At 41.0% G+C, this 24,987-nt stretch overlaps 2 protein-coding genes across 3 annotated transcripts in view; one reads left to right on the top strand and one right to left on the bottom strand.

Annotated features, from left to right (window-relative positions):
• The first annotated feature begins 2,883 nt into the window (after positions 1 to 2,883).
• Positions 2,884 to 21,499, top strand: Rbbp7 (RB binding protein 7, chromatin remodeling factor). Its single transcript, XM_028887783.2, has 12 exons — positions 2,884 to 3,202; positions 4,115 to 4,259; positions 10,970 to 11,115; positions 11,817 to 11,990; positions 13,125 to 13,240; positions 14,019 to 14,179; positions 14,777 to 14,903; positions 15,027 to 15,104; positions 16,120 to 16,196; positions 18,035 to 18,092; positions 20,225 to 20,335; positions 21,042 to 21,499. Exons 1-12 carry the CDS (start codon positions 3,187 to 3,189, stop codon positions 21,108 to 21,110), a joined length of 1,278 nt encoding a protein of 425 aa, XP_028743616.1. The 5' UTR covers positions 2,884 to 3,186; the 3' UTR covers positions 21,111 to 21,499.
• Positions 21,500 to 21,652: 153 nt separating this feature from the next.
• The window catches only part of Txlng (taxilin gamma), a 57,115-nt gene continuing 53,780 nt past the window's right edge, over positions 21,653 to 24,987 (bottom strand). For both annotated transcript variants that reach the window (XM_028887782.2, XM_037199189.1), the window contains one exon: positions 21,653 to 24,633. In XM_028887782.2, the coding sequence (XP_028743615.1) occupies positions 24,295 to 24,633 (339 nt within the window). In that variant the 3' untranslated portion in view covers positions 21,653 to 24,294. The remainder of the gene's footprint in view (positions 24,634 to 24,987) is intronic.

Genomic DNA, 24,987 nt, shown 5'->3' with positions numbered 1-24,987 from the left:
AGTTTTTGAGACAGGAACTCTCATTGAACCTGAAGCTTGCTGGTTCAGATAGGCTGGCCGGGCTGGCTGGCTGGCGAGCAAGCTCCCAGGATTTATCTGTCTCTGTACTCCCCGCCCCCCCCCACACTTTGGGGTGACAGGGCAAGTGAAGTCATGTCCTGCTGAGTGCTGGGGACCTAAACTCAAGGTCCTCTTCTTGCACAGCAAGTATTCTTATCCACTGGGCCATCTTCAACGCCCCTTGAACAGGACCTTAGTTAAGATAATCCACGTCTCATGCATCAAACTATTTGTGCTTTAGTTCCCAGTAGGACTTAACCATGCACAGGAGAAGCAAGAAGATAACCACAGAAAAAAGTGCCAAAGAACACTGAGACCGCAGCTAAGAGTTTGGGGAGACAGGGAAAACAGAACTGAACAGTCAAGAAATTCAAAAGAGAATTTTATACCTGATGGTAAAAACGAATTATTCAACAACAACAACAAAAAGTTAAATCAGGAAGTGGCAATGCACACTTGTAATGGCAGCATTTGAGAGGCAGAAGCAATAATTGGGGTGTTCAAGGCCAGTCTTGACAACAAACTAAGTTGTGGACAACCTGTCCATCTCAAAAAAGAAAAAAACAAACTCTGAAGTTAATGAAACATGGTGTACATGATACTTTCAGGCATGTGAAAAATCTCAAAATTCCAAAAATATCTGTTCCACGCTTCCTTCTCATGTCTTGAAAGTAAGATAAACAGTATAAGGAATTTAGTTAGCTAGGAAGCTCAGGTATAGAACACTTGCCTGCCGTGGGCAAGGCCCTGGGTCAGCTCTCCAGCACTCGTGTGTGTGTGTGTGTGTGTGTGTGTGTGTGTGTGTGTGTGTGTATGCACATTTTAAACTAAACTCATATTGTCCGGGAAGAGTTTGTTGTCAGTTTTGAGACAAGTTTCCTAGGCATTCCAGGCTGTCTTTTAAATAATGATCCTTCTACCTCCAGCTTCCATGTGCTGGGATTACAGGCATGTACCACCAAGTCAGGCTCTTTCAGTCCTTTAAACGTTTGTTTTGGAAATCATAACTACCTATCAGAATGAGCAAACTATATTAAAGAGAGACAGGAAAATCACCTCCCAAGTCTTCTCTTTCTGAGTACATGAAGTTCCCATTGAAGCAGAGCTGTAGGACAGAATTATTTTAGAACGAGGTGAACAAACTGCAGTCCTTTAATTCAAGCTCACCCACCACCGACTTTTGTAGGGCTCCAAAACAGAAAATGATTTTTGCCATTTCCAAGCGTTTGAAAAAAAAAAGAGAATATTTTGTGACCCGTGAAAAGTACACCAAGTTCAAATTTCAGTGCCTATAGTTTTACTGGAAGATAGCCAGGTTTATCCATATTTTCTATGGCTATTGTGTTACAACACGGAAGAATGCCTGGCTCCCTTTAAAGAAAATGTTTGACCACCAGTGTTCTAGAACACAGAGGACACATGCTACAACACCCTTCCCACCCACCCCCTCTCCAGCCACCCCCTCAGCCTTAGTCACCAACAAGATTCTTGGAGCTGACATGGAGGGAGGGCGTTATAATAATGAATTGTACCACATGGGAAAACAGAGACCCAAGGCAGTAAATTTCTATATAAGGGAATATGACTGTTTCTGCCACATACTAGAGTAACGTCGGAGTTTGTTTCCCGATCAGAAAAGAGGGCATCACCGCGGCATCCGCATGGGTGCGTTTAAGCATGAAGGCACTTGGAAAGCTATCAAGGGAACAAATGTTCCGGGGGTGTTTTTGCAAGGAGAGCCTCTGAGTCTAGATGTAGACTGCAGCTCCCTTTCAGCGTAGGCGCCTGGGCCCCTCTGCTCTGGCCCTCATTTTCTCCTCTCCGGCTCCCGGTGGATCATGTGGCTCTCTTTCTCGGCCATGCCTCCTCCCCTCCCCCGCCGTCCCACACTCGCCGGGCCGTAAAGCGCCACAGCATAGCAGAACTCAGGGATGCAGGCCTGGATTAGCCCAGGCCAGCTCTCTCCAGTTCAGCACGCCAGCAGCAGGGTCAAGATGGGACCCCTCCAGGGGACAAGAATGACTCAGCACAGGCCTAGGCAGGAACTGAAATAGGAAAGCCCGGGCAGGGACAAAAATCCCCGGCAGCACGAAGCCAACAGACCAGGATGTTAAGGACGCAAACGGGCGAACAAACAAAAAGTCATTTAAGTCAGCTTTAGGCCATGGGTGAATCGGAGGCCTGTGCCATCGCAGGCTTTATATTTAGCTTAACAGGCCGGCCCCGCTGAAGGCAGAAAAACGCCCAGTCTCTCCTAAAGGTCCCTTTCGTTTATGACAAACGTCGCCGCCGTGGCTCGAGCGGGGCCCTTGAAATGGCGAGAGGAGAGCCTTTGAGGGGTGCACAAAAAAAACTGCATGTCCGTGATTATCCGGGAGACTTTGAGGGCACTGTAATCTCTCGAGACTAGGAAACCATTTTCCTCGCTAGCTCTGAGATTTCGCTTGGCTGAGGCGGCGGCAGCTTCCCTGCCCCCCTCGCACCCCCACCCCCGCCACCGCCGCTGCTGCTGCTTCTAGCAACCACGCCCCGCGGGCCCCAGGGCTTCTTGGCCCCGAGGCTCGCAGCCCCCGCGCAGCCTGCACACCGCGCTCCCATCCGCCCCACCCCCGCGCGGCCCCAGCCGCCCCCGCGGGCAGCCTTGGGAGCGCCGAGCGAGGCCTGGCGCCTGCGCCTCAGGAACTTCCTGCCGCGGGAGGTCCCACCCACTCGTGAGCAGCCCGCCCCCGGAGACGTGGAAAGCCCGCCCGCCGCACGCGATTGGTCGGGGTCGCGGAGCTGTTGGCTCCCAGGCCCGCCTCTCCACCGCCTCGCCGCGTTCCCAGGGCGGGTGCGCCTGCGCACAGCTGCCTGGGCGGGCTGAAAGGCGCGGGTTGAAAAGTCTCGTTCCAAGTTTGGCGAGAGAGCAGAGCGTCTCAGACCTCGGGCCCCGCAAGCAGGGAGGAGGCAGCGGAGAAGGACGCGGCGTCTGGGGGGGAGCACCCAGGCGGCCAGGCCACGCTCAGGCTCTCCGAGCTAGGAGTGCGTGACGTGCTTGGGAAAGGCAGGAGCGCCTGCGTTCGGGCTGCTCTTGGCTAAGCGAGAGAAGTCCGAGGCGGCAAAGGGGGGCGAACGACCCGACGCAAGATGGCGAGTAAAGAGAGTAAGGAGGCCCTGCGGGGCGGCGCGCGCCGGGGCGGCGGGGGGCGGCGGGCGGGCGGGCGGACGGACGGGCGGACGGGCGGACGGGCGGCGGGGGGCACGCGAGGCCTCGGCACGCGCCGGCGAAAGGCGCGAATTGGCGTGAGGAGCAGGGGGCGGGGCTGGACGCGAGGCTGGGCGCGCGCCTGGAGGGGGCCTGCGCGGGACGGGGGCCTGCTGGAGGAGGGCTGCGAGCACTTCCGGAGCCGGGCGCGGGGCCGAGGGGTAGGCCCCCTCCCCCACCCCACCGCACCCCACCCCCCCTCCGCGGCCTAGCTCCCCTCCCGCGCGCGCGCCCTTGGCTCCGGGGGCGCAGGCGGTCGCCGCGGTGAAGCAAGCGCCCGCGGATTCTTCCCGTGCGCATGTTCGCTGTCCGTCCGTCGCGGGGTCGCGGCCCTTGTCCGTGTGGGGAGGGGGGGTGGGGAGGCGCCGGAGCCCGCCGGACTATGGCTGCCGATGCTGGCGTGGTGGGAGCTGGGGCCGCCTCTAAAGCGGGGATGGAGGAAGCAGGCCTGTGGGGTTCAGCTACACGTGGATTTGTCCCTTCAAGTGGGTTGTGGCGCCCCTTTACAATGCGGGTCATCTTAGAACAGGTGGGAACAGCTAGAAAAGGCTGGAAATCTCGGTGTTAGTGCAATTAATGACCCGATTCGTTAAACGCAGGAAATACTAAATCTCGAAGGGGGGGGGTAAAAAGGCTTCCTGGTGTTAATATTCTCTCCACTTTCTAGAAAAGCAGTTCGTGCGCACATAATAGGTAAAAGGAAAGAATAGATAAGGTGTGGCCATTTCGAGGTGACCTCCAGTATCCGTATCCATAGTTTGACTTCGATCCTTCTCAGCCACTTAATTGCGGGCTTTCTCCAAATTTCAGTGTTTGAAGATACTGTGGAGGAGCGTGTCATCAACGAAGAATATAAAATCTGGAAGAAGAATACACCGTTTCTGTATGACCTGGTTATGACCCATGCTCTTCAGTGGCCCAGTCTTACCGTTCAGTGGCTTCCTGAAGTGACTAAGTAAGGGTTTCTGGCAACTTTTATTTTGCGTAGATTTAAGTACCGTTTAGAATTTTCTAGGTCTTTTTTTTTTTTTGGTGTTTTACACACAGAACATAAATGTGTAATTGGTTAGTTCGTGGGTGAGGTGGTAAGTGATTTTTATGTTCAAAACTTAAGATTTCTGAGATGATTTCTGGCATAGAAGTGTGATATTGAGGGGAGAGAAGAATCTATTGTGAGACTAATGACGTTTATAGGAAGTGCTGAATATTATGGCATTCCATGGGCTGTATTAGGATAGCATCCCTGGACTCCAGACCAATATATTATTTTCATACTTGATAGGAAAGATTACATACGTAACAAAAGCTATTGTGGCTTGATGGATTTTTGTTAACTGAAACATTTATATGATGCTTAAAGTAAATATATATTAAGTTACTAGCAAAAGAGAATCGGAATTTGGCAATAGTTGACAAAAAAAGGTGTCTTTTTTTTCAGTATGGAATTTAGGTTGAGATTCTTGTTAAGTCCTTGTCTGGAATATTTATTTAATGTAAAATTTCTCTGGCATAATTGATGATATTTACTGAGCACTTAGATTAGGACAGAACTTCGATAGAGGTACATTTTATCATTCTAGATTTATCAACGAGGAAAAAGGGCTGACAAGTACTATACTCAGGCGCACACTACTGGTGATTGCCTGGCTTTACAAACCAGGGCTCAACCAACCAAAACCGGTTGGCTCCAGAATCAAGGCACCGCCTGCTTTAGACTACCTCTCTTACATAGGCATGCACCTTTTCCAATAGGAATATGGCCACATACCTTAAAAGTATATTGAATTTTTGTGTTGTGAGTCTATTATTAGGATTAAATAAAACTAATATACAAGGAAGATTTTGTGACCAGTTGCAAAAGGAAGCCATTTTTAAGTAAAGTTACTTGTAATGGCTGGATTCCATACATGAACATTAACTTAACAGATGGGGACTTACAATCTGAAAATTTTGATTTTTTTTTTATTTGCAAGGTTTTTTTAATACTAAAAGTTCATTTTAAAAATCTAAATGTATACATGTGAGAAGAGTCTTGAATGGCTAAATAATGGGGGCTTATAAGCATTTTTTTTCTGCACTGTGGGTGAGCCAAACCCAGGGCCTTAGCATGGTAGGCATGTGCTCTGTGGCTGAGCTGTTTTTGAGCAGGTTCTAAAATAGACTGAAGACTGGCAAGCTGGCTCAGCATGGTAGAAGGTACTTGCCTCCAAGCCTGAGGACCACATTCAGTCTCCAGAACCCACTCTTGCAAGTTGTGCTCTGATTTCCACATACCCACTGTTGCGTACACAATAAATAAAAAAGATTGAGCTGGGTGTGGTGGCACATGGCGCTAATTCCAAGTTATAAGCCTGCCTGAGGTACATTGTAAGACTCTTGTTTCAAAAAAAAAAAAAAAAAAAAAAACAAAGGGCCAGAGAGATGGCTGTTCTTAAAGAATACCTGGATTTGATTCCCAGCACCCACCTGGCGTCTCATAACCTTCTGTAATTCAGGTTCCAGGGGATCTGATGCCCTTTTCTGACTTAAGCAGGCCTCAGTCATGCATGTGATGACCAGACAGACATTAATGCAGTCAAAACATCCATATGCTTAAAATAAAATAAATCTTGAAACAGTAAAAGAAAAAAACAACAACAAGCCATGAACCTATACACAAAAGTATTCAGGTTCTTTGGAATTTTGTTTCATTAGTCTTTTTTTGTCTTCCTGTTATTCAGGACTTAAAATCTTTAACAGTTTATGGTTCTTTTTAAACTTAACTACAGCATAATAGAAAAGAATGGGGACTTAAAGGTCACAGACCTAGGTTTGAATCTTGCCTCTGCTTACTCCCTTTGTGTGCTAAGGCAGGTTGTTTAGACTCAGTCTCCCTTAGTTGTCTCATCTACAGATCACTGAAGATGTTAGTAGTACCAACTTATTACATACATTTGGGGGAATTAAATACGGTCTTGTATGTTAAGTATCTTGTGTAGAGTAAAAACATAGTTAAGTGATGACTGATGTTAATTCTTCTACCTCATCCTGTTTTTAACTTACTTTAAAGACAGGGTCTCACTATGTAGTCCTGGTTGGCCTAGAACTCATTGTGTAGATAGACTAGCCTAGAACTGTTATACTTCTGCCTCTGCTTCCAGACTGCTGGGATTAAAAGTGTGCATCACTATGCCTGGCTTGTTCAGACATATTTTTTTTTTTCTTGAGACAGGGTTTCTCTGTAACTGCCCTGGCTGTTCTGGAATACACTCTGTAGACCAGACTGGCCTTGAAGTCACAGAGATCCCCTGCCTCTGCCTCCTGAGTGCTGGGATTAAAGGCTGGTGTCAATACAGCCTGGCTGTTCAGAAACAATTTTTAAGGGTTTAAGTACCTCTTTATTTGGACTTTAATGAAAGCTTTTTTTCTTTAGACGTGGTCTCACTATGTAGCTCTGACTGGCCTAAAACTTAGAGATCTGCCTGTCTCTGTCTCCAGAGTGCTGGGATTAAAGGCTTGTACCATCATACCCAGTACAAACTATTTTTAATGTTACCTATGATGTGTTTTACATAAAGTTTTTAAAAATAAGGCTGAATGTCCCTTAAGTATTTGGGACCAGAATCTGCATTTGGAAGAGTTTTATTTACATACACTTAATGAATTTTCTCTGGGATGGGACCCTAATCTATATGTAGCCTAAAAAAAAATTTTAGTGTATTTTTTAAATCTGTTATTTTTTTCTTTTTAAAGATTGATTTATTATGTATACAATTTTCTGACTGCATGTATACCTACAGCCCAGAAGAGGGCGCCAGATCTCATTACAGATGGTTGTGAGCCACCATGTGGTTGCTGGGAATTGAACTCAGGACCTCTGGAAGAGCAGCCAGTGCTCTTAACCGCTGAGCCATCTCTCCAGCCCTACATTGTATTTTTTTTCTTTTCTTTCTTTTTTTTTGTATTTTTGTTTTTTCTTTTTTTTTTTTGGTTTTTTTCGAGACAGGGTTTCTCTGTGTAGCTTTGCGCCTTTCCTGGAACTCACTTTGTAGACCAGGCTGGCCTCTAACTCACAGAGATCCGCCTGGCTCTGCCTCCCGAGTGCTGGGATTAAAGGCGTGCGCCACCACCGCCCGGCTCCTACACTGTATTTTCAATTGAGACAGTTGTAGGTTATAAGAAAATGCAAAGCACACGAATTATTGAATATTGAGGACTGCTTTGTGGTGCTTTGTGGGGTTTCATTTTGAGGGTATGAAGTGATTGGTACTTTATCACCACATACAGTGGTGAAATGTTGGCTGATTTTTACAAATGCCTGTCTTTGAGTAACAAGACCCTACTCTACCCCCTCGTGTTTTTCTGCCTATATTCAACATGCTTTGTAATGATTACTTGGACTTGCCCAAATAACTGACTGGTTTTTTTTAAGTGTTTATAAACTGGGGAGTGAATCTAGCAGCATCCAAGGCAGCACTTTACCACTGAATTATATTCTTGTTCTTTACTGAAAAATTTCTTAGGTAACAATCAGTACATAAGTGTGAAAAGTAAGTCCCCTTCCACGTCATATATTAATCCCCCCTCCCCTAGCAGAGGCAGCTGTTTTCAATTTCTTGCCCATCTTTATAAAATACAAAAGTATATTATCCTCCTTTTTTTTTTTTGGAGCTGAGGATTGAACCCAGGGCCTTGTGCTTGCTTGCTAGGCAAGCGTTCTACCACTGAGCTAAATCCCCAACCCCTATCTTTTTTTTGTTTTTGTTTTTGTTTTGAAGGTTGAATCCTGGGCCTCATGATTACTAGTCAAGAACACTACCGCCAAGCATCCATAAACTTTAAAAAAAATACATGTTTTCATTTTGAAATAAAGTCTCTGTGGTTGGGGGTCGCCTTGAACTGTGGAATCCTCCTGCCTTAGCTTCTGAGTAGCTAGAATAAGAAGACCTGGTTTTGTTACCTTTTTTTTTGAGACCTACTGACCTCAAATTCACTATGTAGCCACTGATAACCTCTACCATTCAGTTCCTGGGATTTATTTTTTATGGTAGCAAGTTGTTGACTTGATTGGTCCTGCCTCATCTAAATGTACTAGGCTTGCTGACTCCCCATGGGAGGCCTTATCTTTTTGGAGGAAGGAATGGGGGAGTGGATTAGGGAGGAGAGCGGGATGAGGGAAGAGAAGGAGATCTGTGGTTGGTATGTAAAATGAATAAATCCTTAATTAAAAAAAAAGAATGTATTGGAGCTGGGCGGTGGAGGCGTACGCCTTTAATCCCAGCACTTGGGAGGCAGAGGCAGGCAGATCTCTGGGTTCAAGGCCAGCCTGGTCTACATAGTGAGTTCCACCGCCTGGCTGAAAACAGTCTTGTAATAGAGCATATTTTTATACTTGAGACAGGGTCTAGCTCACTGTGTAGCTCTGTCTGACCTGGACCTCATTATGTAGACCAGTGAGGGGGGTTCTCAAACTCAAAGAGATCTGCCTCAGCCTTGGAGTATTGGGATTGTGCACCACCACACCCCGCATAGATTTATCAGTGCTTCTGAGTGTGTCCAATATTAAAGAAAATAATATAAGTTAGGAAAGTAGGTTGTGGGTTGTGTGTGTGTTCTTTTTGTTTTTGTTTTTTCCCTTTTTATTTATTACTTATTTTTCTATTATCCTCTTGATACAGTATAAAATCTTATCCTAATAGTGAAATGTTTCATTGAGGCTTGCCCAATAATTGAGTAAAGTGGGTTTGTTTGTTTGTTTGTTTTTTTTTTTTTTAAAGATTTATTATGTCTACAGTGTTCTGTCTGCATGTATGTCTGCAGGCCAGAAGAGGGCACCAGATCTCATTACAGATGGTTGTGAGCCACCATGTGGTTGCTGGGAATTGAACTCAGCTAGTGCTCTTAACTGATGAGCCATCTCTCCAGCCCAGTAGGTTGTGTTTTTAATGATGGAGATAAAAGGATTTTTAGTAAAAAGGAAATAATCCGTATGTAATCAAGTTGTGTGAAACTGGAATGTTTTAATTTGATTCCAGAGAAATTTTTAAGATTTCCCCCAGTTTAGCTTCTTAGAAAGGTCTATCTTAAAAAGGTCCTATGATAAACTAAACTGTCTATCTACCTGCTTTTATTATATTTACTGGTCTTCATTTTCTTCCTTAACCCCACTAAAATAGTTACTTTTGTATCTTCTTCTCCATAGCAAGTCCCTTATGAGATCTATTTAAGATTACTTTGTTTTTAAGTCACATCCCTGTAAAGGTTTTGAATTGTCTGTAAAGGTTTTGATTTGTCCCAAGTCCTCCTAAAGTACATTATTTTAGGGCCTCTTCCACCTAGCACTAGAGATTGAACCCAGGGTTTCATACATGGGAGTTGAATGCTGTACCACCAACTATATCCCCAACACTTTTGTTTTGAGCCAGGGTCTCTGCTTAGTTGTGCACACTGGCCTTGAATTTATGCATGGTCCTGTAGGCCTTAGCTTGTGATCTTGCTGCCTCAGCAGCATGAATAGTTGAGATTATAGATGTAGGCCACCCAGCTGGGGCCTAAATTATCTTAAGTTATTTTTGCTGAGTAAAATAAGTGTGTACATGCCTGTCCCTGCCCCAAGCCATATCGTATTTTTGGCTTAACTATACGTGCATCAACTAATACTTACCCCTAAAAGTTACTATTGCTTAGCTTTGGCTACCTATTTTCTTCAGGAGTTGTGTATGTTGTTTTGCCATAAGCCAAACTTTAACTTGACAGAACTCAATTTTTTAAGTTATTACTAAATAGCCTCTAAACCTTTTGTTGCTAAGTCACTGATACCTTTTGTGGGACCATGGAACACAGTTGAAAATTTTTGTACTATATATATAAAAGACAAGTGGGAAAGCATTTTTGATATGTAGCAATACAAAAAGCACTGTTTGGATCAAGGTGCCAAGAGGCACTGGCAAATTTTTCAGCTTTAAGGTGAGTTTCCATAGGACAAAATAACAAAAACAGTTACATTGAAAATGTCCATTGCAAAAGAAAAAGAAAAGAAAATGTCCATTGCATAGGCATCATAAACACAAATAAATGGTTTTATGTATATTATACCATTTGTACTTAACCTATTTTTTAGGTGATAATGAGACCAGAGGGAGGTTGTGCTTTAAATAGTTGCATATAGCTAGTTTTAGTTTGAACCAGCATATAAACTCATTTTTCCTGATTTAACACTTAACTCGTTCCATTCTACCTCATTGCCTCATACTGGAAAAGCAGAAACATCTAGCATATTAAAATGTGTCTAGGGGGCTGAAGGTATAATTTTAGTAGGAACTTAGAGTATATGTGTATAGGATTAGTGATGGACTACTATGTAGATGTTGGTGTGTTTGGTGAGTCGATCTATTGTCCTCAAGAGTGCTGCTCTAGGAAAGGTAGCATTCATGATGATAATTGAGGCCAAGGAAGAGAACTTTTCAGGGGAAAGAAAAAACCAAACCATCTTCATAAAGAATGTTTTCATATATTTGAAAATATGGGGATAATAAAGTTGGTAACTAGATGGAAAGCAGGTTTGTAGTTGGTACTCAGTATATATTTGCTAGAGAAATTTTAATGTGTTTTGAGGGAAATAGACTGAATTTGTTAGTAATTGAAAAATTCATATAGGGTTGGTGTGACTTTTTTTCTCCTAAACAGACCAGAAGGAAAGGATTATGCCCTTCATTGGCTAGTGCTGGGCACTCATACATCTGATGAGCAGAATCATCTGGTGGTTGCTCGAGTCCATATTCCTAATGATGATGCGCAGTTTGATGCTTCCCATTGTGAGAGTGACAAGGGAGGTGGGTATACTACATATTCCAGTATTGATGTCAAAGGAAATATTCCTCCTTCAAAGCTTGTATATTCAAATTTTATACTGTGAGCTTTTGGCTTAGCAATGTAACTTTAAAGAACTATTGACCCAGCATGTGTGTGAGGTTTTCACAATAACATTGACAGGATTAAAAATTTAGGATTATAGGATCATTGGTTAAGCACATTATGGTATGTTTAAAGTACTACTCAGCAATTAGGAATGATTAAAAAAAAAAGCCATATGCATCGGTACAGAAAGTAAGTTTTTTTTGTGAATATTCACATCTTAACAATGAAAGCCTAGTTTTAATTTTTTTTGGTTTTTGGTTTTTTTCAAGACAAGATTTCTCTGTGTAGCTTTGGAGCCTGTCCTGGAACTTGCTCTGTAGACCAGGCTGGCCTTGAACTCACAGAAATCCCCCTGCCTCTGCCCCCCCCATCCCCGGCTTAAAATTTTTTTATATCCAAGGTAGAAGTTTATTAACTTATGAGGTAGATATCAATAAAATGCAAATGAGCTTTGAGAAGAAATTTTCATATGGCACATAGCCTATATTTTGGAGATTTTTCTTTTTTTCCTCAGTTCGTATTCTGTCAGGGTAAAATCTGTTGGGTGATTGAGTTAAATGACTTGTGAGATTTAATCCTGAGTGTATGTTTTTTTGTTTATGTCCCCTCGCTTTAGAATTTGGTGGCTTTGGTTCCGTAACAGGAAAAATTGAATGTGAAATTAAAATTAATCATGAAGGAGAAGTAAACCGTGCTCGTTATATGCCACAGAATCCTCACATCATTGCCACCAAAACACCATCATCTGATGTGTTGGTTTTTGACTATACAAAACATCCTGCTAAACCAGGTATGTAATAATAAAGCCAGGCCATTACTTAAGTGAACATCTTTTTGATTTGAGAAGATAATATTTTAAAAATCATTTAAAACACTGTGCTGTGGAGGCTGAATAGATGGCTTAGCAGCAGTTAAGACCTCTAGCTGCTCTTCCAGAGGATCTGGGGTTGAGTCCCAGCACCCACATGGCAGCTCACAATCCTCTGTAACACTAGTTCTAGGAGATTCAACACATTTTGGCCTCTGGGCACCACATATGTATGTGGTACACATACATACATGTAGACCAAATACCTATACACAAAATAAGTTAAAAAAAAAACAGTAGTATACTGTGTAATATTTAAAGGTTTACAAATTGGAGAATCCCATAACTACCTTCAAATTGGGTAATTCGCCAGAGGAACCCAATTGCAGGTTACTTGTAGGTGTGGTTTATTACAGCAAAGGATCCAGACCAAAAGCAGAAGAAAAAAGACATCAGTCAGGTAGAAATGCAGTGGACAAGTCTCCAGAGGGAATATACACAGGCTTCTGAGTACTTCTTTTCTGGGGTCAAAACAGGACACGTCTTTTCTATAGCAGAAAAACCACAGGAATATATGCTAAGTGACTGTACAGAGAAGCCTGTTTGAGTCCCAGGGTCTGGAGTTTCTAATGGAAATCTGGTCACACACTCCTTGTACATTCATGGTAATGAAAACCAATAGCTTCAACAGTGAAGTTAGATGAATCCTTGGTAAACAGTCCTACAACAAGTTGCTACAGCATGCCTTCACTGCTCTGAGCATGTCACATTCTGAGAGGTTGGCCAAAGGTCATTCATGATTTCAGGCTACCCCAGGGCTAAGTTAATGGCCAGACCTGCTGCTATATTAGATATACTTCTAAAAAATGCCTTGGGGTGAGATGATAGGGTTCCAAATATACAAATTTATGGGATAGCTGTATTTTTCAACATTTCTGTATTGGTGATAATATTAAGTTTTCCCAAACCAGTCAGAATAGTTGTGGGCTAGATGTAGCCATTGTTCTTGTAGAATTGCTGTTATGGCTCAATCAGTGAAGGAGTCTGAAACTTGGCTCTTACCAAGTCTGATAAACGGATAACTTAGTGGTTAATGTGTTTCTTATTTTCTCTTAGATCCAAGTGGAGAATGTAATCCTGATCTTAGATTAAGAGGTCATCAAAAGGAAGGCTATGGTCTTTCCTGGAATTCTAATTTGAGTGGACATCTCCTGAGTGCATCTGATGACCATGTAAGAACCATGTTGTTTCTTTTCTTTCTTCCTTTCTTTTTCTTTTTTTTGGTTTTTCGGGACAGGGTTTCTCTATGTAGTTTTGGTGCCTGTCCTGGATCTCGCTTTGGAGATCAGGCTGACCTCAAACTCAGAGATCCACCTGGCTCTGCTTCCCGAGTGTGCTGGGATTAAAGGCGTGTTTTTTTCTTTTACTTTTTTTTTTTTTTAAAGGTTTATTATGTATACAGTGTTCTGCCTGCAGGCCAGAAGGGGGCACAAGATATCATTACAGATGATTGTGAGCCACCATGTGGTTGCTGGGAATTGAACTCAAGACTTCTGGGAGAGCAGCCAGTGCCTTAACCACTGAGCCATTTCTCCAGCCCCCCATGTTTTTTCGTAATCTACTGTATCTTATAAGAGTGAAAGTGTCATAGATAGATCTAAGCTAAAGAATCTCTGTAGAGATGGAAACTTTTCTTTTTTCTTTTTTTTTTTTTTTTTTGGTTTTTCGAGACAGGATTTCTCTGTGTAGCTTTGTGCCTTTCCTGGAACTCACTTGGCAGCCCAGGCTAGCCTTGAACTCACAGAGGCTCCCGAGTGCTGGGATTATAACCTTAGGATATGTTGTCTTCAACAGTAGGATCTTACTATTTAGTTCTGGTTGATAATAAACCATAGTAGTAATTGTCTATTTGGTTTTAGGGAGATAAATATGTCCCTGAATAAGATGCGATGTTAACTTTTAAATCTGGCATTTTCATAGCTTTAGTTCTTTTTTTTTCTTCTCCCTTAGACTGTCTGCCTGTGGGATATAAATGCAGGACCAAAGGAAGGCAAAATTGTGGATGCTAAAGCAATCTTTACTGGCCACTCAGCTGTTGTAGAGGATGTGGCCTGGCATCTTCTGCATGAGTCCTTGTTTGGATCTGTTGCTGATGATCAGAAACTTATGATGTAAGATGGAAGGTTCAGTGGAACCTTTATGGGTGATCTGGATGTGACCATCAGTGATGGGTAGACTGATTGAATCCTATTTCTTGAAAGTTATGTTGTGGTCTAAAAATGAGAAATTGCTTGAATGGTGACAAAGTCTAAATTTGAGATCCAGAGTAACTGATTAGAGAGACCAGGGAGGAAGAGAATGTTTCTATCAGGGTGTGGCCATCAAGCTGTATTAAAATTAAAAATGTTTCATAAGTAACTGCTGTAGTACTGAGAAGGAGAACAATATACTGAAATTTAATAAGGATAAATATAGTTAAAAATTATTACATTATTCTGTGGTCTATTTTTTATATACCTAAAATGGTAGGTAATTAAGATTAGAAATCCAATAAAAAGGACCTAGAAATAATAGCCCCAGTTGTTACCTGGAGGTTTAAAATGTGTCATTTAGTAGTCAGAAAACTAAATTGCAAGCTGTGTGTGGTTTATGTATTTGTGAATGGGTAAGCACATCATAGCTTGTGCAGAAAGGAATAGCCTCTTCTGAGCCAAATGTTTGGGAGTGGTAGGGTGTTGTATGCCTTGTCTTGGCCTTTTGTGTTTCAGATGGGACACCAGATCCAATACTACTTCTAAGCCAAGCCATTTGGTGGATGCACACACTGCTGAGGTCAACTGCCTCTCATTCAATCCCTACAGCGAGTTCATTCTAGCAACTGGCTCTGCAGATAAGGTTTCATGTTTTTTTTTTTCCCCCTTGGTGTTTACTAAGCCCTGTTGTTTTGTACTTTAATAGGCATTTTAAAGGTCATACATAAAGTATAGAAATGATTTTCATTTGGTTTCTTCCCTATAGACTGTAGCTTTATGGGACCTGCGCAATCTAAAACTAAAACTCCATACCTTTGAATCGCATAAGGATGAAATCTTTCAGGTATATGACAGTTTTTGGATGTCCTTAAAATTTTTATTTATAAATGTGTGCATTTGTATGGGCATATGCATGTGGAGGGAGGTCAGAGAGATTCAGTTTTCTCCTACTATGGGATCTGGTGACTGAACTCAATTTTTTTTTTTTCTTTTTGTGGTAAGGACTTTATTCATTTAGCTGTCTCGCCAGCCCAGTTTTCTGATGTTTTTATGTCATGTTTTAGTGACTTTATGAAAGGGGGGAATATCTTTAGTTTTTTTTCTGAGACAGGGTTTCTCTGTGTAGCCCTGGCTGTCCTGGATCTCGCTCTGTAGCCCAGGTTGGCCTCAAACTCAGAGATCCGCCTGCCTCTGCCTCCCGAGTGCTGGGATTAAAGGTGTACACCACCATCACCTGGCAAGTTTTTTTCTTTTATTTGGTGGTGGGGTATTAGACATTAATTTCCTTTCAAAGTTCTTTTTGGTTCTACTATGTAAAACTATCAGGGTGATGGATTTTTGTTGCTGTCATTGTTTTTGAGAAGCCCCCAGTCCAGAAGTAGAAATATTCTTCCAAAACAATCAGTTCGATATATGTTTTTCAAAGATTCTTCAGTTAAGAGTGCCACTGTGGTGGATCCACTAGTAAAAAGGTATTATACATGGTTTTAGAATAGAGATTATAGGTTAGGATAGACTGAATAGCTTTAACAGTTTCATGGATGGTTATGAGTCTAAAAAGGTTTTCTGGGGTCTACCTGAGTTCTTCAGTACTAAAGAATTTGACTTTCCTGGGTGGAGGATGGGGCGGGGGCTGGGCCCTTCAAGAGATACTTAAGGACTTGGTAGAACAAGCACAAAGCACTTGGTTCAGTACCATCAAGATGGTTGGATAGGGCTTACTTGAAAGCTTAGATAGTGAGATCTCTGGGCTGAGAAATGGACAGAGTGTGAGGTGGGGAAATATGGTTTAGAATGATAGCTACAAATCAAGGAACAGAGAACTCTTTAAACAAGTTTTCAAAATAATCTATTGCTAGGTCCACTGGTCTCCACATAATGAAACTATTCTGGCTTCAAGTGGTACTGATCGCCGCCTGAATGTGTGGGATTTAAGGTAATTTAAGATCTGGTGATGAGGTACTATACTGATGTGATAATCTGACAGGTTACGTAATAGAGCTCATAAACCAGGAAAGCAGTTTGCTAATCCAACTTCAGTAAGCTTTTAACTGTCTGAGAGTTTTTGTTCTGTAATATAAAAGTAAATCAGCAAATAAGAGATTGCTTATGCTGGACGTGGTGGCGCACGCCTTTAATCCCAGCACTTGAGGCAGAGGCAGGTGGATTTCAGTGAGTTCGAGGCTAGCCTGGTCTACAGAGTTTCAGGACAGCCAGAGCTGCTACACAGAGAAACCCTGTGTTGAAAAAGCCAAAAAACCCAGAAATTGCTCATGAGTTTTATATGAGTATTTTGCCTGTGTATGTGCAACACATACATGTCAGGTGCCCACAGATAGTAGAAAACAGCATCTGGTCTGCTGGAACTGGAATTATGGCTAGTTGTAAACCACCATTATGTAGGTACTGGGAAGTAAAATCCTGTTCCGCTTGAGCAGCAAGTGCTCTTAACTACTGAGCCTACTCTCCAGCCTTGTTTTATTGTTGCTCAAGTATGAAACTCATTTTGCTAATTAAAACACCTTTTTGCTACACATGACTATGGGTGATGTAGGTCAGTGATACAGCTAGCATATGCAAGGGGGAGTTCAGTCTCTAGCACCACAAGCATTAAAATATTGGCTTTATGTCTCATTGGAATCACATAGTATATAAGCAGAACTATTGGATTTGGTTGGGGGTTTTTTGTTTTGTGTGTGTGTGTGGGGGGGAGGCTTGTGTAGCTCAGACTGGCATCAAATTCTGATATTCCTGCCTTTAAAGTGCTATGATCACAGGTCAAAGGCTACAGTAAACAACCACAAGTTCAAAGCCAGCTTGGGGCTACATAATCTGACCCTGTCTCAAACTGACAAAGAAAACTTAATTTCTGGGGCAGATAGACAGGGAGGGAGGGAGGGGCTAACTCAATAGAATACTTTGTGCCTACCATGTATGGGGCCCTGGGCTCAAGCCTACCCCCCCCCCAAAAAAAACCCTCATGACATACCATTCCTTGGGTTATACATTGTATAGCTAAAAGCTGCTATGTCTTTAGATAGATACAATGTACTGGAATGCAAAAGGCCTAAAGAGTATAGAGGCTGCACATTAGTTCTGTATACTTTTGTATGTGTTTTTTCCTTTTAATTCTGATGTATTAAAACTACAGTTAAAATATTGAAGGAATTTTGAGCTAATGTTTATTATGAGCAATATTTCTTTAATTATGAGTGGCTCCAGCCCATTTCCAGGAAATAAAACAATCCATAATACAATAATAGAAAAATAAATGCTCCTAAAGCAGTGGTTCTAAAGCAGTATTTCTCAACCTTCCTAGTGCTGCGACCCTTTAATATAGTTCCTCATGTTGTGGTGACCCCCAACCATAAAATTATTATTACTATTTTTTGTTTTTTTCGAGACAAGGTTTCTCTGTAGCTTTGGAGCCTGTCCTGGATCTCGCTCTGTAGACCAGGCTGGCCTCGAACTCACAGTGATCTGCCTGGCTCTGCCTTCTGAGTGCTGGGATTAAAGGTGTGCACCACCACTGCCTGACATAAAATTATTTTTATTGCTACTTCATAATTGTAGTTTTACTACTGTTACAAGTCATAAATACCTGTTTTTGGACAATCTTAGGTGACCTCTGACAGGGTCACCCAACCCCTAGGTTAAGAACCACTGTCCTAAGTGATTCTCACAGAGAAATACTTTTATAATAAATGTATGTATTTTAAGATAAAACTTCATGGAAAACTTCAATAATGAAGGCTTTATGCTCTTTCTTAATAGTAAAATTGGAGAAGAACAATCAGCAGAAGATGCGGAAGATGGGCCTCCAGAACTCCTGGTATGCATTAGATTAAAGCACACTGGATTATTTCTCATTAGCCTATCTCAGGAATGGGTCAGAGCTTCAAAGTTTTGCTTGCCAGTGATTTCAAAAAGAAAGTCCAGGAGGTTATTGTGATTAGGTTCTGACATTTATCAAAAATAGTAAATAGAGCCCCAGAAGGTTTTTGGAAATGGTTAAGTGAAGATAACTTATGGTCTTGGAATATAGTATCTTTGAGAGTAAGCCAGTAAGCCCACGTCCCAGGTGTTGACTAACTCCCACTTTGTGTAAGCTCCCTATCTTCTTTGGCTCCTGTGCCCAGTATCTTTAGGCAAGAAATAAGCAAAAGGATGATAGGAACTTTATATAAACCAGGATGTTTGGCATTCATTATCATTGCTGCTTAAAGAATAATCCTCCAACCCAGGAAGCTCAAGTAGGAAAGGAAGGCCATGAATTTTGAGGCCACAGGGAACAGTGTATTGTCCTGACAGGGGTGGTAAGTAAAACTATTTCTCAATAAACTGCTACCATAATAAGATGGTGGCATCTAAATATTTTATTGTGGATGACTTATTCTGAATTCCTGTTTGTGAACCAGAACCTTCATGGTTTTTAAAGCATTTTCAGAAAGGCCTTTGTCTACAGCCAGTTTCCTCCTTTATATATTATGAATTTGCAGTAATTTTATAGTCCTTAAGATAAACCACTAGGGGGCTAGAGATAGCTCAGCAGTTAGGAATACCTACTACTCTTGACAGGACCAGACTTCAGTCCAGTGCCCATGCCAGGTAGCTCACAATCTTAACTCCAGCTCCAGAGGGATCCAACATATTTGGCTTCCATGGGCACTGCATTCGCGTGTACATACTCAGACATACACATAAATACTTTTTAAAATCTATCACGATTTTGCTGTATTTAAAGAAAGCTTGAAGTTAAATAGTACTCTTACTATTTAAGAGTAGTAAATTAGTAGCTAGAGAGGTAGTTCAACAGGTAAAAGCTAAGGGGGAGGTCAGAAGCTTGAACCTGGCTTACAGAGCAAGAGCCTGTTTTGGGGGGGCGGTGGGGGGGGCATAAGATTGTTCATTTGTAAAGCTGTTTACCATACCATTTCACTTAATGGGGAAGTTGTTTTTCCCTTTTTTCTTTTTTTTGGAGATCTCTAGCCTAGGCCTCAGTCTCAAGTGCTGAGATTATATCTCATGTTCTTTTAAATAAAATGATTGGGCTGTTTTATTTAAATGATTAGAGCTTTATAATTAGATTAAATATAACCTAATTCACAGAGAAATCATTGTCAAACTAAAGTCAAACTTTCTGTTCTTCCAAAGAATCAAGTCCTCTAAGTTCTGATAAGAAACATATTAAACACAGTGGCCTTTTTTGTTGTGTTTTTTTTTTTTTTTTTTTTGTGACATGGTTTGTCTGTGTATCCCTGGCTGTCCTGGAACTTGCTCTGTAGGCCTCAAAGTCATGTAGACCCACCTACCTCTGCCTCCTGAGTGCTGAGACTAAAGATGTGCACCATCGCCACCTGGCCTGGTGCAGTGCCTTGTGAGGTAGTAGTCTGTTAGAGAAAATAAGATCTCTTCCTTTGACATTTCTTAGGGAAAGGTCCTTGGCCTATGCTGCAATCTGGATCTTAAAGTCTCAGTATTGTTTTTTTAAGCCCAAGTCTATATACCTTGGGAATTTGAAGCAGGGGAAGGATTCCTAATGTGAAAAGGCTAAAGAAAAACCAGGAGATTCTCAGACATGTTGGAAATGCTTGGTTACTGTTCATTGTTCTCAGTTTGGAAGTGGTGGCATGGTTACAGAAAAATGTTTTTCTTATGGGCAGAGAACTTAGGAATGCAATGAATAACTTGCTTGAGTCATTTGAATGTGTGGACAGAACACATTAGCAAAATAGTATTTGGTGAGTCTAGGTAAAGTATACAGGTGTTCACTGTTTCTAGTCCTTTTTCTGAAAGTTCAAAAGATGTCAGAATATTGGTGGTGGGAATAGATTACAGAGCCCGTGTCATGCTACCTCTAAATTGTGGGTCAGCCTAAGAAGACTGTTCTAGAAACTATTTTAAAGTCTTGGAAGCTTTAGGCTAGGAAAGGATATGAAACCAAGACTTTTGTTTTTCATTAAGTTTATTCATGGAGGACATACTGCCAAGATTTCAGACTTCAGTTGGAACCCCAATGAACCTTGGGTCATTTGCTCGGTGTCTGAAGATAACATCATGCAGATATGGCAGATGGTGAGTTGAAATATTTTTTTTATAACTCTTGGAAAACCGTTTCTCAGGTGATAGGATGTAATAGAAATATTTCATTATTGAGGTGACTTTAAAGTTATAGGATGGGAACAGTTTAAAGAAACCTTTTCTGAGCCTACAAAATGACTCAGCAAGTAAAAAAAGCACTTGTTTCACAAACCATAAGACTTAATAATAATAATATCAGTGCCTGAAACCCATGTAGAAGTGGAAGGAGAGAACCAACTCCACAAAGTTGTTTTCTGACCTCCACACATGTACACGTGTATACACAATAGTAATAATTAAAATTTCTTAAGTTTATAATACCATTTTTATCCACACATTCATATAAACAACATGCACAACATCTGCTTAATGTTTGTTATCGTACTGTTAGCTGGAGTCTTGACATTGTTCTGGTCTCTGGTATCAGTGCTGTCACACAAGAAAGATATGGGAGGAAAATGTTAAGGTTCTGAGTTAACCATTGCTCCCCCTAAGTGCTTAAAATGTTTTCAGACGATGCTTTTTCTGAACAGTGACTAAATAGTATGTGGGTGACTAAGTATGTCTAGGGAATTCCATACTGGCAAATAATTTAAAGGGTACTGACCACTGAAGAAACAAATTTGACAGTAACTTTTAAAATGTATATTCACAGATATAAATTCTGTTTTTACCTGTGAATTTATTTGGTTATCTCCAGGCTGAAAATATTTACAATGACGAAGAGTCAGATGTCACGACATCGGAACTGGAGGGACAAGGATCTTAAACCCAAAGTATGAGGTGTTTCTGTTGAATGTATTGCTACATGAATGCTTGATTTATCAAGCGCCAAAAAGGCATTGTATAGTAGGAAATGTAAGTGGGATGGCTTATGGCGTTCTTTACCCTCTGATTCTAGCACTTTCAAGTGAGCTGTTGCGTACTGTATCATATTGTAGCTATTAGGGGAAAAAAAGGAATGTTGCTTAAGAAAGGACATCATTATTGTTTTAAAATACACGTTGCTGGGTATTGCCTTTGATTCAACTGTTAAGTCCTCATTTTCTCAAACTTTTAAGTGCTTGCTGAAGTTCCCAAATATGCAAGGATAACTTTTACACTTTTTCCTTTCAACACTTCTTGATTGGCTTTGCAGAAATAAAGTTTTAAAATAAAGTTTGTTTGTTCTTTTAGAAGCTGGGGAAGGGGTGGATGTGTGTGCATGCTCCCATACATATCTCCTTTCTCTGGTAAAAATAGGTAAAATTGTTCTTTCGCATGTGTACGCAATTAAGGCCACACTGGCAACCAAAGAATACACGGAAGCTGTTAAATTCATCATACATATTTACTTAATATGTATCTATACAGAATCGAGTAGATAAAATCAGATTCACGTTAGTGAAAAATCTCTACAAAATGTCTTTGAAAAGCAAAACAAGACTGCCTCTTAACAATTCATATCCTCATGAAAGACGTGGGCTGTAAAAATAAAGCAGTGTGTTTAGCACAAACTAGAAGATATCTGCATCATTTTTTTCACAGTTATTTCCATCTACAGTCTGAAAGAGGTAGATTTTTCTGCAACACCTGAGAATTGAATTGTGATAACCAGGTGTGTAATAAAGGCAGTTGCATACATAACTAAAAAATACTGGTCTCAAGACCAGGAAATGTACTTCTACAAGTCTGAGGATGAAATGGCCTGATATATTCAAGACCCAAGTTTTCGCTACATTTTGGGGTCTACTGCCACTATAAATATACATCAAGATCGCATGGTAGTGCACCAAATGCAGTAAGTGAATTCAACATTTAAACCTTTTCTGAGCCAGCCTAGTAGCATTACAGTGTTCTATAATATGGTAGATACAGGCGTGCTACAAAGCCACAACACTGGGCTGGTGAGGTGATCACTTTAGGGGAGGGTATCCTTCTCTGAGGTCCCATTTGTATTCACAGGGTAATGGGAGGAAAGATTCTGAATACATCCCAGACAGAATCCCTATCCTCCAAACATCTAGCTAAAAATGCATGTAAGCCAAAAGCAGCAGGCCAGGACTGTTAATCACATTGCTTTATGAAGCCCTTGAAAATATGCAACAGGTCCAAGATTTACAGTCTTCCACATAGGACAAGCACCACAAAAAATGTGGCAGGCTACACACATGGCTTAATAAAATGTTAAGAGCTGTGTATCCAGCAGACTTATGAAATGTGATCATTAGTAATAATTTCCAAGTAGATTATATTTCTGATATACCTTCATGGGAAATGATCCAGTATTTTCTAGTAGCTGAAGGTGGGAGAGTATTTATAAGAGGCTATTGGAAGGTATTGTTTTTGTTTCTGACACACTTTGACAGTAATAAGATTAGAATCTACTTTAAAAATTTCTTTTCCTCCACTGTCTGACTCCTTGATTAACATGACCAATGGTGAAAGTTTAGAAAGATACAATACTCTGCTCCAGGGACTGTTTTCTATCTTTTGGACAATTTTCAGTTCTTTGAACCCAGTTCAGACCATGAATGTGACAGGAGTTTACAAATAAAACTTATAGCAAAGAGAAATGGAGTTTATTCAGTCCAGTAAACAATTTAGTCTGATAGTTTGATAGTTTTGCTCAATAGAATGTGGTTTATAGAATTTCCATGCAAATTATACCAAGACAATAAAGACCCTTCTAGTAGTTTGCATGGCTGAGCCACATTCAACATTGAGAAAACAAAAAGAACTAAGACATGTTTTGAAATTCCCCAATTTAAAGTGTAGAAACGTTAATACTGGTTTGTTTTGTCTTGTTTTAAATGACAGCATCAAAGAAAGGAGAAATGGACCAGAAAGCATAAGTTAGAGGTCTTCTTGTCTATGTAAACAATCTGCCAAGTCTTCCCAAGATAGAAAAAAAATGCTGTTTCCAGTGTTTTTACTTTGGAAATTAAATGTTTCAGTTAGTGCTGATCCGTAATTTAAATTCTCTTTCAGGAAACAAAATAACTGGCGTTCTTTGCTGATGGAACTTGTAAACCCAGGGCCTCTTATGATAGGCAAGTGCTTACCACTAAGCTACATCCACAGCCCCTGGTGAGAGTCTTAGAGCAAATGAACAACCAATTTTTATATAGCAAAAATGTAGGGGGTGAAAAAAAAGCTTTTGCTTAATACAAGCTCCATATGAATTTATTCTTGTACTAAACTCACAAAGTACTGCAAGGAAGAGCAGTTTTCAAAGAATAATCAGCTTTTTCTGCAAAGTGGAGAATATGTACATAAACCACCACCATCCACTACAGTGATCATCAGGTAGTCCAGATTAATTTCACATGTGGTACATACATTCTATCCCAAAACCAGCACAGTATGACTTATTTTTAGTTGCAGAAACATTAAGCCCGTTCATTCAATTTTGTTCACAAGTAACGTATTTATATATGTTCTGCCAGAACTTCAAGGTTACGTTGTCATCTCAAAGCTAATTTGAATGAAAAATGCTAAGCTTGTTTCTGACCTGTCCCCCATCCCCCTTTATTTAAATAGGCTATTAAGCAAAGGTAATCATCTGGTATTTTCCTTTGACTAACATTAATGGGCCAAGATGTTTTAATTTAAATTGTTTTCACATCAAGGAACTATCCTGAGATCATAGTTCCTCAAATGGCCCTGTCTTGAATGATGCTTTAATTAGGAAAATTAGGTGCAAGGAGCAGAAAGGACAAAGCAATGAAGACATGCACGCCAACAAAGGGGGGAAAATGAGGCAGATGTGCAACATAGTTTAAGGAAATTTATAGATTAAAACTATTTCAAACTGCTAAGCAGCCTCCTGTACCACATAAGTCCAGTAGTTCTAAGAAAATACAGATATGGTAGAAAAAGTAAGAAAAATTTCACCACAAAACCAATAGTTACTACTAACAGAGGAATTTATACACAAAATATATCTCTCAATACAGTGGTCACATTTCACCCTAGTCAACTGACTCAATGCCTTTCGCAGAACCTGAAGATGAGGGCTTTTGTGTGGCACTTCTTCTCTCACTCACTGACTTGGCTTTGGCCCTAGATTCCAAGTGCATTCCCAGGGCTCTTCTTGAAGTGTTCGTCTCCTTGAATGAATCCAGGGCAGCACAGGGCTGCATCGCAGGTGACACCAAGTCCCCATCTGTTGTTTTGATAGAGACCTGCTCTTTCAGGACTTCCACCTTCTCGTTGAGCTCATTTCTCTCTGTCTGAAGAGCCCTGCACAGCTTCTCTAACCGTTCCAGTTTTATTTGAAAGGCCTTGTACTCTTTATCACGGACAGTTTTCTGTTGTATTTTTTTTTCAAATGAAAAACAAAACCAGTCGACAGTTCCATGACCTCATTAAATACAAATCAGGTATTGTTTGTAAACAAAAAAATAACTGAGCTGAACCAAATTGGAAACTATCTGTTATTGTCTATTATACATGTTTAGTTTCTTCAGAAGCCTAACAAGTTAGTATACCTCGACTGCCTATGCATCTTAAGTATAGGAATGCTATTTAACATAATGTTTTAAATTCCATTTCTTAAAAATAGATAAAATCCCCTTAACTTGATAAAAATTACATGTTAACTTATAACGAAATTGAAGGTAGATGTCAAAGACTTGCAAAACTAAGCTTATTTAAAACAGTTT

The sequence above is a fragment of the Peromyscus leucopus genome, chromosome X (genome assembly GCF_004664715.2).
Source record: "Peromyscus leucopus breed LL Stock chromosome X, UCI_PerLeu_2.1, whole genome shotgun sequence".
Lineage (NCBI taxonomy): Eukaryota > Metazoa > Chordata > Mammalia > Rodentia > Cricetidae > Peromyscus > Peromyscus leucopus.
The sequence above is the reverse complement of the archived record's forward strand: the minus strand, read 5'-3'. Positions and strand labels throughout refer to the sequence as shown.